The 15,218-nt window shown below is 31.3% G+C and overlaps 1 protein-coding gene across 1 annotated transcript in view; it reads left to right on the top strand.

The window, feature by feature from the left end:
• The window catches only part of Csmd3 (CUB and Sushi multiple domains 3), a 1,310,498-nt gene that overhangs the window by 491,731 nt on the left and 803,549 nt on the right, over positions 1 to 15,218 (top strand). Inside the window, exons 8-9 of the mRNA XM_087559497.1 lie at positions 6,149 to 6,226; positions 11,556 to 11,643. Coding sequence (XP_087415623.1) covers positions 6,149 to 6,226; positions 11,556 to 11,643 — 166 coding nt within the window. The remainder of the gene's footprint in view (positions 1 to 6,148; positions 6,227 to 11,555; positions 11,644 to 15,218) is intronic.

Raw genomic sequence — 15,218 nt, 5'->3', positions numbered from 1 at the left:
AAGTTTAAACTGTTAGAAGAGATTGTACTATCTTATCTGATGCTTCCAGAGAGATTGAAGCATAGTCATTTTTCTCCAAACAATTGATGCTCTGTCATATTTACAGGCAGTAGAGTGGAAATGCATACTCTTTAAATAGTGGACAGAATATTAGGTAATGGAATATTAGTTTACCTTGCGTAAGAAAATGCCAACATTACCAATTTCATGATAAATGTGCTTGTAAAATTCCAGTGAAATTTATTAACCGAGACCAGCAATTATAAATAAAATAATTAAACAGTAAATTATTAGTGTTCAAAAGAGATCTTAAAACATATTAAATAAAATTATAATATTAAACTGTAATGCAAGTTAATTGTTTGAAGCTCTTGGAAAATAATTCAATTAAAATTAAAAGGTTGAAACATTTCTAAAGTGTAAAAAGTGTCTGTAAGCCTCTAGCAATGGTAATTTCCCATATGTTAACTTCATTATACCAACTATAGGGATACCTAAAGAGAATAAGAAATCTCACATTTTACATAAAATCCTGACATTTTGCAGCACACCATAGCTGTAAGACCTGCTGGGCCAAGTGTTAGGAATACATCTGTTGTTATGTAAGCAAGAGTCAGGGATTCCTGAATTTGCTCCCTTTTTAGGAAGAAAGGACAATCACAGATAAATTTAAGAATATTTTTCTATAATCGATCATGTGAATGTTCAGTCATTTATTAAACTGAATACTGTCTCCTAAACAAAAGTAATACATTTAATTCTATTTACAGGACCTATAAACTTTAACAAAATACCCCTTATCTATATCTAGTAAAATGCAATATTTCCTTATATTCCTCAATATAGTTTTAAGTTCTGAATATGAAAATCTTCTACACATCAGTTATCCTTAAGTGGATAAAAGTTTAGAGGTCGAATCTTGTTTTATTCTGGAGTGTTTAGCTTTGGGTTCTTAAAGACCTTCCATGAGTGTAGCTCAAGTCATGCTGAGTAGCTGTTCTATGTTGTATGCACATTTCCACGCATTCCTACTTAACTGACTCCTTTTGTTAATGGTTTGAGAAGGTTTGTAACTTGGCTTAGAAGTGAAAATTGTACTACAAATCTCAAAGAAAATAGGTGATGAATTAGATACGAAGCATTTTTAGTTTAAAAGGAATAATTCAAACCATTAGGACTATGATGTAGCACAAACAGAATTTGTTTGACAATGAAAAAATTTAAAAATTCTGGCTATAACTGAAATTAACATTACACATGTAAGCTTTAAGCTCGCATAACAGAAAAGACAAGATTTTAAATTCTAAGAAACACACTGACATGTCTGAACCATATCATGCTCCTACAGTGGTTTTCAGCAAAGCACGTAAGGTTTTTAAATAGGTATGAAATAAATATATGTCTTAAAAATTGAGTTGTTTGTATATTTTCACGTTTGAAAAACATCCAGATTGAATTGTATATCTTTCTAACATGTATGGCCCTACAAATAATCTCTGGATTCCTGAACATAGCTAGTTGCACCTTCACATTGCTTTTCAACGAGGCCCATTATTACTTCTATGTATAAAAAGTTCTACTTTAATTTTATTTTCAGCACATTTTAAAATGAAGTGTTTTGTAATGATGATTCATTCACGTCTCTTTAGGATATTAAGGAATTTTTTTTAGGTTTTTCTACATATTCTAGACATTGTTAAATTACTACTTACTCCATGGGTGTGGAGTATATATATAGTTTCATATATATATATACATATGAAACCTATGAAGAAAATATCATTACTTAATTTTTTATTTTTTCTATTGGATATTTTATTTATTTATATTTCAAATGTTATCCTCCTTGCTAGTTTTCCCTCTGCAAGCCACCTAACCTCTCCCCCTCCCATTCCCCCTTCTTCTATGAGGGTGTTCCCCCACCTACTTCCTACCCACTCCCACCTCAGCAGCCTAGCATTCCCTTACCCTCGGTCATCAAGCCTCCATAGGAGGCTACACAGGACCAAGGGCCTCTCCTCCCACTGATATCCAACAAGGCAATCCTCTGCTACAAATACAGATGGAGTCGTGGGTCCCTCCATGTGTACTCTTTGGTTGGTGGTTTGGTCCCTGGAAGCTTTGGAGGGGTCTGGTTGACTGATATTGTTGTTTTTCATATGGGTTTGCAAACCCCTTCAGCTCTTACAGTCCTTGCCCTAACTTCTTCATTGGGGTCTCCCGCTCAGTTCGATGTTTGCCTGTATGCATTCGCTTCTGTATTTGTCAGGCTCTGGCAGAGCCTCTCAGGAGACAGCTATACCAGGCTCCTGTTCACAAGTGCTTCTTGGCATCAGTAATTGTATCTGGGTTTGATGTGTGCAGATGGGATGGCCTTTCCTTTTTACTCTGTTCCATTCTTTGTCCCCGCATTTCTATTTTAGAGAAGAAATTCTGAACTAATATTTTGAGGTGGGTGTCTGACTCCGTCCCTCAACCAGAGGCTGGATATGGTTTCTACAGGCTATCTCTTCCCTCTGTTGGGTATTTTTGCTAATGTCCTCCCTATTAGGTCCTGGGAAAATTTTGGGACACTGGTATCTGGGACTTTCTAGTGGCGACCCACAGTTTCTCATTTCTGACTGCTACACATCTCATTTTAAATTCCTGACCCTCTGGACATATCCCCCCTCCCCTCCTGTATCTGAATCCCCCCTCTTCTCTCCCCTCTCTCAGTCAGAACCCCGCTGTCCCTCTACTTCCCGAGATTATTTTCTTGTATATATATATGTGTATATATATATATATATATATATATATACGCTAATCATGAGATATTCTTCATAGTACCCTGCAAACATCACTTCACCTTTTTTTCTAAGACATATACTGATGACATAATCACTTATAGAGAATAAGTTCCCCAAACTTCCTTGATTCAAGCAATAATAGATCTAGTGAAACAATGTGAACTTTAATATTTATTGACTTGAATTCACGGAGTTACTGCAAATTACCAAATCCTTTTCTCCTACTGAGGCTGATATTTCAAATTTCCCGGAGAAAAGTTAATCACAAGAATAGAAGTGAGGATTCTGGACTGGAGAGATGCCTCAGCCGTTAACGGCTAGGCTTACAACCAAAAATATAAGAAGTGAGGATTCTGATTACATTAGATTGGCCATATTACTTTGGTCTGAATTCTGTTTCCAAACAATTAACACTAGACAGATGAATTTCTTAAGACAGAATGGAAACATTAAGCAATTAATTGTACGTTTACAAGACTTTTGCGGGTTTCTAATTTTCAGTCCAGTGAAAGAAGTAACACAAATACTGAAAATATACTAACCTTTAAGGAAAAATTTCTTTAGATTTTAATTTGTCTCTGTTTTTCTATAGAAAGCAATTATTTAAAGATTTTTAAGTAATGAGTTATTTGATCTACAAAGAAAAACCCACCATTTTGTGTGATAAGAAGACAATAGATTTAAAAATAATTTTCGTAGGAAGTTGTAGAATACATGTTTGCTGTCACCATAATATGTGTGATGTTAGCAGCTGTTGTTTGTGTTTTTAAACCTGCACACTTTACATTGTGCAAAGGTTTTTAATTGAAAATTACATGCATACAATGTGTTTTGTTAAAAACTAAACCCATAATTATCTCTTTTTCAATTCTACCCCAATCTCCTTCCACTATTTTCCCTCCAAACTTACGACGTTATTTAATACCTTGCATATTAGTACATTGCCAATTTTAAGATATTCCATGTCCTCAAAATCAAGCATTTAAGTGATGAATGTTTCAATTATTAAAAATGAACAGAGCAATCCTGTCAATATAGTTCATTTGTTGAATAAAAGGAAAAGTTAAAATTAATTTAAAATGAAAACTTGTAATGGTATAACTATATACCATACCTTAAAGTACAACATTGAAATGTCCTTATTATTCATGTAAAATTAGGTGATACAATAAAAAATGCACCAAAATTCAGTAAGCTAGACATTATGTCATTATTTATATGTAGTGGGCTTCCTTTGAAAAAATAGTAATGGATATTTTATTAACTGAGCCAGATTTATACTATAGTCATGTTACTAATCAGATGCTTGTAATAACAAATACTGTAAAACTGGAGATTTGAAATAAATAATTTTCCTATCATGTCAGCATTTAACATTAAAATTGCAGTGATTTCTGATCTTGTCATTTTCTTCTATAATCTATTTAGTATCAAAAATTAAATTATTTCAAATAAAAATATTTATTTCATCAATATTAAATGTTTTCATTTCACCATTTAAAGGTCTTTAAAAATGTAAATTGCAGTGCTTTTCCAAGTGTGCATTCCAAAAATAATAGGTTTGCATATTAAATAGACTCCTTTGTTATTGTGTAGCAGTTAGATTGCTCAGGCATTTCAAATGAGGTGCTTAAAGCCAGGAGATGTCTTTTGATTTTATAATATGTAATTTCTAGGATAGAAAGATCTCTTAACATTAACTCCTCATATTTACATAGCATGATCATTTTTGCCAATAAAGACACTGCCAATATTGTCTCCACTATTTCCATGTCTTCCTTGCCCTGCTTATCATGCTCAATCTGTTTTGACTTGCAATGATGTTCTAACATAGACAACTATTTTGCACACATACATATACACACAAACACACACACCCTTAATAACTGATTGAAAACAAGCTCTTATTTGTATATGATTATATACATACTTTTGTTATTTCATACTAAAACATCTTAAGTAAGACTTTTCAACTGATTAACACAAAACTTAAATAATATCTAAGTGCATTATTAAGTCAAGCCACCTTAAATTTTCACCTAGTGAGGTTGCATTTGCATGAGTAAGTGCTTCCCCTGGAGTCACTCAGGAGTGAGAATAAAGCACTGACAAGATGCTCATGACTGTAATCCCAATCCTTCTATCATCGATGAATACGACTTTACAACAAACCTAAGATACACACCAAGGCAATGTCTAAATTATTCGAATTATGATGATCACAAATCACTCTTTAAAGATCCATACCAAAGACACTTTATCAAATACTATGTAAAATAAAGTTTTTATGGATTGTGAGGAAACTAGTTAATAAAGGTTCTAACCACCCACACTGAAGATTTTAGCTTGGTCCCTGGAACCCTTATAACACAAAGAAATGAGCAAAACAAGTCCTGAAATTTGTCTGCTGACCTCCACACTGATGGTACAGCCTGTCTACATAGACAAACACATACACACAGAGTTATGCATATACAAACAGGTATGCACACACACACACACACACACACAAGTGTGTGCAGACATATGCATACAAGACACTCAAAAATAAATGTGAAAACATAAAAGAGATAAAACTTTCTCTTCATGTAAATAACTTTCAAATATTTTTAGCATATTTATCTTTTAAAACACATCCTTTAGTCTACCAATTTAATGCACATGTTTTTGGATTTATACACAGCTTTGTCTATTTTGGTGTGGTTAATGGAACAGCATCACAATGAGAAAATTTATCCCTTATGATCAGCATTAACAGAAAAGGTTCGAGTCCCCAAGTAATGAGAAGATATTAACCACCTGTTATTTATTTTGATACAATGGAGCAAATTGTTCTGACATCAGTCATACTGCAAAGATCAAAGATAATGTGTGGAAGTTATTGGCATAAATACTACAATATAATTATTCCAATTATATTAATTTTCTAATATGCCAAAGTCTTTGTTAATTCAATTAAAAAATAAAGTTCATGATAGTATTTCCATTCTTCTAATGCCTCAACAACCATCTGTTTGCAAGTATAATTAAACCCACAAAATTAATGAAATTAAGTGGTTAATGATGGACAGTCAAGGTTACATATTTACTCTAAAATTTAGACATTTCTAAAGGAATTTGTACACGTGTATCAGTTATCTCCCTATATAATATTTGGAATTCTACAATGTTCAATATTTTACTGCTAGGTGTTTTTAGTGCCTTCTTTATTTCTTATTTTCCTCCTAGTACCATCAATCAAACTTAAGAGAGTAGTTTCTTTAACTTGCATAATTCCATGCTAACAAAATTTGTTAACTTGAATTTCATTTTCAAAACTGTATTTCCTGATACATGTTTTTGTTTGTTTTCTTAACTAGTGAAAAAGGCCATAGATTTTAAATCTAGAGGATTTAAGTTGTTTCCAGGGAAAGACAACAGCAACAAGTTTTCTCTCTGTGAGTGCACACCTTTTTGTTACTTTCTCTAGTGCAAGAGTGAAGTCTGTTGTGTCTGTGGTGTCTGTTTGTGTTTTATCGAAGTGTCTGTGTATTTACCAAATAACTGCATTAATATTTTTATAACATGCATGATGATTATTAAATATCTTTTGGATTTAAATGTATATTAGTTTAATGGTAATTCACTGAACTCATAATTTATTTTTGCTAAAATTTATTGCTATGTGAAAAATACTTTGATCTCATGTGATAATAATACAAATTTTTATATTTGGTGTATAAGGACAAAATGAAGATGATGATCGGTGTTGTAGGTTTCTTTTAGCAACACTGGTCTGAATATGGCTCAATTATCATAGACAAATATTAAGGAACATTCCAGTGTGACTTTCCCATTTAAAAGGTTTTTGAACTTGGGATATTTTATTTAAATAAAAACAAATCCCATAACGTTTTCTAAATAAATTTTGTAATTATTTATGAATTTGAAAATATGAAATAAATAATTTTTGTCACAGCTGGGCTTTTATGTTCTAGTGCCATCTATTTCAAAATAAATCACAGATGCAAAGTCTATGCTATCATAAGTATAGAAAGAAAAAGTTTCAAAAGAGCTGTGCCTGTATGTCATAGAATGGAACTATATGGTTAAAATTCCATCTCATATATATATATATATATATATATATATATAATTCATATATATATTTGAAGAAATGTTTAGCTAGAAGTATCTGAATTCTAAAAGACAATAAAATACCTATATGAGCTACTGCTAAAATGTATACTATTATTACTTATTCTTGAACAAAGTCACACTATAGTTAAATTTTTGTTCAAATTCAAAATCTAATTAAAATAAATTTTTAACTAATCCTTTATCAACACTCATTTATTACTATTTTACAAAAAGTTTACCTGTATTCTTACTCATATATACAAATAATAAACTACCACTTCAATTATTATGCCAACTATAGGAAACTTGTCTATATTTTTATGTTATCAATATGCATAATTAGAAAAATTTTAAGGTAATTTTTGTATATCATTATTATATTTGAAATTATAAAACTGAAATCATATGACTTTGGAAGCTGCATTATAGATACTTTCAAAATACTTGGCTTTCACTTATGGTTGCTTTATATACTTTGGGTTAAAGAATATTTTTCTTTACAGTTAAGCAATATTTCAAAAACAATTCTAGAATATATATATGTATTAAAATATATTTTATACATAAACTGTTTTAAATAGTTTGGAAGAGCATTCAACTATCCCAAAAATGAAAAAAAAATGCCTGAGTACAATGGGTTGCCCAAAATATTATTAAGTTTAATAATTCCAGCATATCAGATCATAGCATAGCTATAAGACAAGAAAAATACATGTTGTCAAAACTAAATATGATATGTACTACCATTTTTCTATAAAACTATAAAACTTTGACTCTCTATATGCTTCTTTTAGAAATTTAAGTAAAATAATCTCATACTCGCTCATTATTTTCTCATTTTGTCCATGAAAATATCACTTCACACTTCGTACTTTAAGCTTCCAATTGTTCTGGATAATTCAGTTTGTGTGCAGGTTTTACCTAATCTATGAAACTGTCTAATTTGGTTGTTATAACATGTAAGTCAAGAAGATATTTTATTATTTTAATGGGACATAGTTACAACCCTAAAAGAGAATTTCAGTGTTTTGGTTGCATGAAAATATACCTGTCCATTATTTAGTTCTAAAGTAATAAAACAAAATGTGAATATGAAGGAAAAATGTGAATAATTTTGATCATAAATTTAAACAAGGTTCTGATTAATACAGTCTATATACAATATTCTATTTTAATATGGATAATTCCTAGATAGATAAAAACAAGTTACTTGTTACACTTTTTTATAGATGCAATATAGTAGCCCAATGTTACTTAAATTTTATTTACCCCAACATATTTATCCAACATTGAACAATTTGTTTCAAAACCGTATTATCTCATTTTTATTTACCAAGGTATTATCATTTTAATTTTAATCACAATTGCCTATTTTCAAGTAAGTAAGGTCTCAGCATTTCTTATTATGCATTTAATACAATTCAAAATATTAATGCACTTACACTATTATTAGATATCCATCTTTTAACTAAAACTGAAAGTTGAAATTATATTTCTTCTAACTAAAAAGAATTGGTTTTCTGGACTTACTGAACATTAATGTGAATATGTTCATCAAAATAGATGCTTGTCAAGACCTGCCTTCCGGACATACTTACCTTGCACAAATTAGCTGAGTGTCCATGACGCTCAGCATTCTGGGTGTCAAAGTGAATCACTAAGGCTATTTCAAGGCTTAGCCTTCTTTAATGTTTTAAGTTAAAGAATTGCACAATTCATCTTTCTCCACAAAGGAACTTTGTCAGTCTAAGCACAAACGTGTAGATTTTCTTTTAAAAAGTGAAATACTATATACTATATTATAAAAATATTACAAAAACTAATTGTCATAAACTTAAAATGGTGACTTACTCATTTGGTAGGGCTCTCTAGAATATAGCATGGAATTATAAAAAACTTTGAGCATGCCAAGTGATCATGATTATTTCCTATATCAAGTCCATGTTTTGTCTCTTGAACCGTACACTACACAGTGTCTCTGCTATGCTCTACTAGAATAATGTAATAAAGGGATGAAGAAAATTTACCCTTAATCCTCAAGGACCCATTGCTTTTCCCAAGAAACTAAATGAAGTAAGAACCAATTGTTTATAAGATATTAAGTGCATTTGTACAAAAATAACACAATGCTGTTGATACTTTAGTGTTCAATATTAGAACAATATCCAAAGTAGTATATATTTATAGTTTGAACAAATCAAACATAAAATTTAAATAATAATAAGGTAATAAGGAAGAAGTGGTCATATGGAAGTTCATTTAAATCAGAATCAACCCATTTATATTTTTAGACAAGAAACATTTCAATAACAAAATCTATTTGATATAAAAGGATTTTTAAGTTAGAATATATACTGTAATAAAAAGTATGGATTTCTGAGGTATATTTTGAACTTATATATAAGAAAAATATTTTTCTTTATAAAATAAATAATTCAGTTTTAGGATCATTCTTCTGTTTTATGTCCAAAAAATGCTTTAAAAATGTTAATGAAGAAAACATACTTAAATGGTTGAACACAAAAGGCTGTCCTACTAGTGATGATCTCCTTAAGAGTCAACATCCTACTTTAAGAACATTCGTATGAATCCAACCTGCAATACACTGAAAGGAGCTATATTTGGGCAACACATACATATTGTTAACTAGTAAGAAATAAAATTGACTCAGTATATGATCTAAAGTCTTTTAAGGTATTAAAATGATTCGAAGTACAATGGAAAAATTTAGCAACCATTTCAGACACACACTAGGTTGATGGTAGGCCATATTATTACCCTGGATATTATAAGTCGGTTAGACTGCATCTGAAAAGCAATGAAGTATCAATGGAAACTTTGGAAACTGATTCATAGAAAATCCGATACTGATAACAGATTCAGAGACAGAAGCTATAAGAGGAGTGGTAATGTTTCAAACAATGAAAAATAAAAAAAATAAATAAATAAGACTAGCTCTGTGTTAATAACTTTGAATTAATCAGTTATAGTGGAATTAGCCAACTCCAGACTGTGACCCAGACAATTCTCACAAAGGTTAAGAGGAATTAAATAGCAATTTGAAAAAAACAATTAAATAAAAATTGCCATGTGCAATGAACCCATAAGCACATAATAGATTTGGCAAGTACTAATTTGTTATGATATTTATGGAAGCATTTTTTGAATGATCAGAGGAACTACATCATTATGTATATCTATTTGAGGAAATGATGAATTTACAGTAGACCCAACTGTGAGAGAACACAGGCAAAGCTGTGTCATTTTTAAAATAAGGATGGATTTGGACCATAAAAATTAAGCCAAATTTTTATGCAACTGTCAGCTTTGATTTTACATTAGAATCACCTCCATAGTTCTTTCTATGTGTCAATATATGCTGACAAAAGGTGTTGCCTAGGTACCTAGCTACTTTCTGTTTTTTTTTTTTAAGATTTATTCATTTATTATATATAAGTGCACTGTAGCTGTCTTCAGATACACCAGAAGAGGGCATCGGATCTCTTTACAGATGGTTGTGAGCCACCATGTGGTTGCTGGGAATTGAACTCAGGACCTCTGGAAGAGTAGTCGGGTGCTCTTAACCACTGAGACATCTCTCCAGCAGCTTACTTTCTAATACTATGTCCAGGTAGAGCGAGAACTGGGCATCATTACTTTCTACAAAAGAATCTACAGATGTTTTGCTCTGCAGTACAGTACAAGGACTACCATAAGCTACATTCGTTTTCCTCTGTACCCTGCTCTTTTCTTTAAAGGAACACAAGAGCTTACAAGGATGTAAACAAGAGAAGAAACCCACAGACTCACTCTAAGATTGATGTATTACAATGTCAGTCAGATATTCTAGAACTGATGATCAATTTAAGGCATTATACAATATCAATGAGGCCAACCTTAGTTGTATAATTAGACACGGTTTCAATATGAATAGTGAAAAATCCATGCATCCATATTTATACATATACAAGCATACATAAATAAACTTATCATAAAATACATTTTAATTACCCAATGTGATCACATTTGCTTCACTGAAAAAAAAGTTAACAATTCATTAACTGAATTATCCTTAAAACTGTGATTATATACAAAGTAGCTTAATCTAAAAGTTATAGAAATTGTAAGAATATAGCCAATTTTGTTTTCCAGCATCATCAAGTTATAATGAAACACTGTAATTTACATTTTTTATTTTGCTATTGGCAAACCAAAATGCTTCCTTATACAAGAGTGTTAAAAGAACTCTCTTTTTCATATTGCATTTTATTAAAATTTAAAAACAACTGGGGCTCAGGCAACATAGTAACAACAACCACTCTAAGGATGATAATTAATGAAAAAAAAACATAACAAAACACTGATTCCTTTGGGCCATTTAAAATGTAAATGTAATTAAAACTAAAGTATCCAGTGTTGGTATGTTATATTCAGAATAGTACATATCATTAATGCAGTCTTCAGAATTTCTTTTCTGATGTATTCTTAAACAAAGACATTTTTTCACTGTATTGTTTTCTGAAAAGGTATTTAACTTTCTCGAATAATATATAACAGCATATTTCTGTATATTTTTATCATTGACTTTCTAAGCAAAAATATTGTCTATTTGTTCAATCATTTTGTTGTTTTTTTCTTCTGCTACAGTAAATGAAGGAGGTATTAAAACAGCTTCCAACTTATGTCCAGATCCTGGAGAACCAGAAAATGGGAAGAGAATTGGATCAGATTTTAGGTAATATTTTAAATTAATTTTATTACATATCTTTCCATTTCTTTCAGTTTAAAGATCAAGCATAACTGATAATATAGGAATGTGGATTTAGTGACCTTAAACTATGCAAGCCAGATTCTATAGGTATGATACTATTAATAATTTGTCAGTGTCTTGTCCCTGAACCTAATCCAATTGTTTTATGTTTTTCTCCATGTAATTTCATGTTGGCTATGGGCTTACTGTATATTGCTTTTTTGTGTGTTTAGGTCTGTGCTTTGTTTCCTGATCTTTCCAAAATTGTTATAATGGAAGAGTGTTGGATTTTGCCCTAGACTTTTTCAGCACCTGATAACTTAGTCATGGGGTGTTTCTTTGTTGTTGTTGTGCTGTTGTTTGTTTTGCTTTGTGTCATTTTGTTCATTTATATAGCAGATTACCTTGATGGATTTGGTATGTTGAATGACCCTGCACCTCTGCAATGAAGCCTACTTGTTCATGGTGGATGATGTTTTTGATGTGGTCCTGTATTTTGTTTGCAAATATTATATTGAATATTTCTGCATCAATGTTCAGAGGGAAAATTGGTCTGAAATACTCTTTCTTTGCAGAGTCTTTGTGTGGTTTGTGTAACAGGGTGACTGTGGTCTCATAAAATGAATTTGGAAGTGTTTCTATTTTGTGGAATAATTTGAAGATATTGTTTTTTTTCTCTTTTTGAATGCTTTCATTAAAATCATCTGGCTCTGGACATTTTTGTTTGGGGGATGATGGTGATTGCTTCTATTTTCTTATGAGTTAGAGGTCCATTTAGACTGTTTACTTATTTTTATTTAACTTTTGTAGCGTTATCAAGAAAATCACACATTTAAGTTTTTCCAATTTTGCGGAGTAAAGTTTTTTGTAGTAAGTCCTAACATTCTTAAATTCCCTCAGTGTCTATTGTTATATACCCCTTTTCAGATTTTTAAGTTAGGTTGGATAAGAATTTGTATATCTTGTAGACTTATTCAAAGAACCCTTGGTTTGTTCTTTGGATGACGTGAACTTCTGGTTCATTGATTGCTCGTATTGCTCTCTTTGTTTCTAATTGAGCAATTTAAGCCCTGAGTTCAATTATTTCCTGCCATCTACTCTCCTTAGAGCATGGTTTCTTATTTCTGTGTTAGAAATTTTAGGTGTGCTATTAAGCTGTTAGTATAAGACTTCTTCAATTGTGTTATGAAAGTACTTAGTGCTATGAACCTTCCTTTTGCACTGCATTTGCTGTGTTGCATAAGTTAGGAATGTTGTGCATTCGTTTTCACTGAATTCTAGGAAGTCTTTAACTTCTTTATTTCTTCCCTGACCATGTGGTCTCTAAGAGTATTGTTCAGTTTCCATTATTTGTAGGGTTACTGTTTCTTCTGATGTTGAAGTTCAGCTTTGATACAGGTGGAATGATAAAATATAAAAGTTTACTTCATTCTTGTATCTGCAGAGACTTGCTCTGTGACAAAGTACATACGGTCAGTTTTGGAGGTAATGTTTATGAGGTACTGCCAATAAGATATATTCTTTGTCCTTGGATGAAATGATTTACAGATATCGTTTAGGTTCATTTGAATCATAACATCGGTTAGTTTCACTATTTCTCTGCACTGATGACTTGTGCTTTGTTAAGAGTTGGCTGTGGTAGTCACTCATTATTAATGTATAGTGTGAGATGTGGTATTTAAACTTTATTAATGTCTATTTTAAATAAATGAGGGTGTCTCACAAACAATTAAGAACTGGAAAAAGTTCTAAAAAAAAAGCTCAAAGTTCTTAATATAGTAGAATGTTACCACTAATAAAATAAATCACTTCACTACAAACACATGTCTAAGTTTGTTTGTAATATTAAGGTAGTTGTAGTAAACACTCAAGTGCAGCACAGACATATAATAAGAAACTAAAACTTACAGGGTGGGGAGAGGGGGAGGGAGTGGGTAGGTGGCTGGAGGAGTACCCTCAAAGAAACAAGGTGGGGGAAAGGATTGGGGGTTGCTGGAGGGAAAACCAGGAAAGGGGAAACAATTGAAATGAAAATAAAATATACACTAAAAGAAACAAACTAAAAAATAAAAAGATAATAAATAGAGTAACCTATGGTCTTTAAAATCTTTTTAAAAAAATCACGTAAATATTTCATTTTTAATAGGCAATCTTACATTCATCCATTTCACTGTTGAGAAAAATGTATTAATTTGTCCTTTATACATAGCCCGTTTATTTCTTATAAACCATCACAAATATTTACCAATATAGCTCCATGTTATACAGGGAAATCTGAAGCTCCATTGGTGTTGATAAAATCTATAGACATTAAATTTTAACTCAAGATGTTATGATTTAAAGGGATCATTGTTTTAAAATTGCTTATTTGGTTTGTAAAGCAATTAAATTCCTCAAAAACTCATTTTCAACATATATTCTACAATCACTCTGAGCTGTTTTCTTTTTTTTCAAATATACATTATGGTCTTTCTTCTTGTTGAACTTCATATGGTGTGTGACTTGTTTCTTAGGTAGTCTGAGCTTTTGGGCTAATATATAGTTATCAGTGAGTGCATACCATGTGTGTTCTTTTGTGACTGAATTATCTCACTCAGGATGATATTTTCTAGTCCCATCCATTTGCCTATGAATTCATGATTTTTTAAATAGCTGAGTAGTACTCCATTGTGTAAATGAACCACATTTTTTGTATACATTCCTCTGTTGAAAGATATTTGGGCTCATTCCAACTTCTGGCTATTATAAATAAGACTGCTATTAACATAGTGGAATATATGTATATATATATATATATATATATATATATATATATATATATATATATGGAACTTGAACACTGCTCTATTCAATGATAACTTGATCAAGAAATAAAGAAATTAAAGACTTTTTAGAATTTAATGAGAATAAAGTCACAACATACTCAAATTTATTGAATATAATGAAGGCAGGGCTAAGAGGAAATCTCACAGCTCTGAGTCTTTCCAAAAAGAAACTGGAGAGAGCATACATTAGCAGCTTGACAGTTCACCTAAAAGCTCTAGAATAAAAATAAGCAAATACACCCAAGAGGAGTAAAAGGCAGGAAATGATCAAACTCAAGGCTGAAATCAACCAAGTAGAAACAAAAGGACTATACAAAGAATCAACAAAACCAGGAGCTGCTTCTTTGAACAGCTATCAACAAGATAGATAAACCCTTAGCCAGACTAACCAGGGGGCACAGAGGGTGTACTCAAATTAACAAAACCAAAAATGAAAAGGGAGACATAACAACAGAATTTGAGGAAATTCAAAAAATCATTAGATCCTTATATTCAACAAAACTGGAAAATCTGGGTGATATGGACAATTTTCTAGACAAATACCAGGTGTCAAAGTTAAATCAGGAACAGTTAAACCCATCTAAACAATGCCATAACTCCTAAAGAAATAGAAGCAGTTATTAAAAGTCTCCCAATTAAAAAGAGCCCAGGACCAGATGGATTTAGTGCAGAGTTCTATCAGACCTTCCAAAAGACTTCATACCCATACTGTCCAAACTATTCCACAAAATAGAA

This window comes from Rattus norvegicus, chromosome 7 (genome assembly GCF_021556685.1).
Source record: "Rattus norvegicus strain SHRSP/BbbUtx chromosome 7, alternate assembly SHRSP_T2T, whole genome shotgun sequence".
Lineage (NCBI taxonomy): Eukaryota > Metazoa > Chordata > Mammalia > Rodentia > Muridae > Rattus > Rattus norvegicus.
Note: the sequence above shows the minus strand (reverse complement) of the source record. Positions and strands in the feature narration are given on the sequence as shown.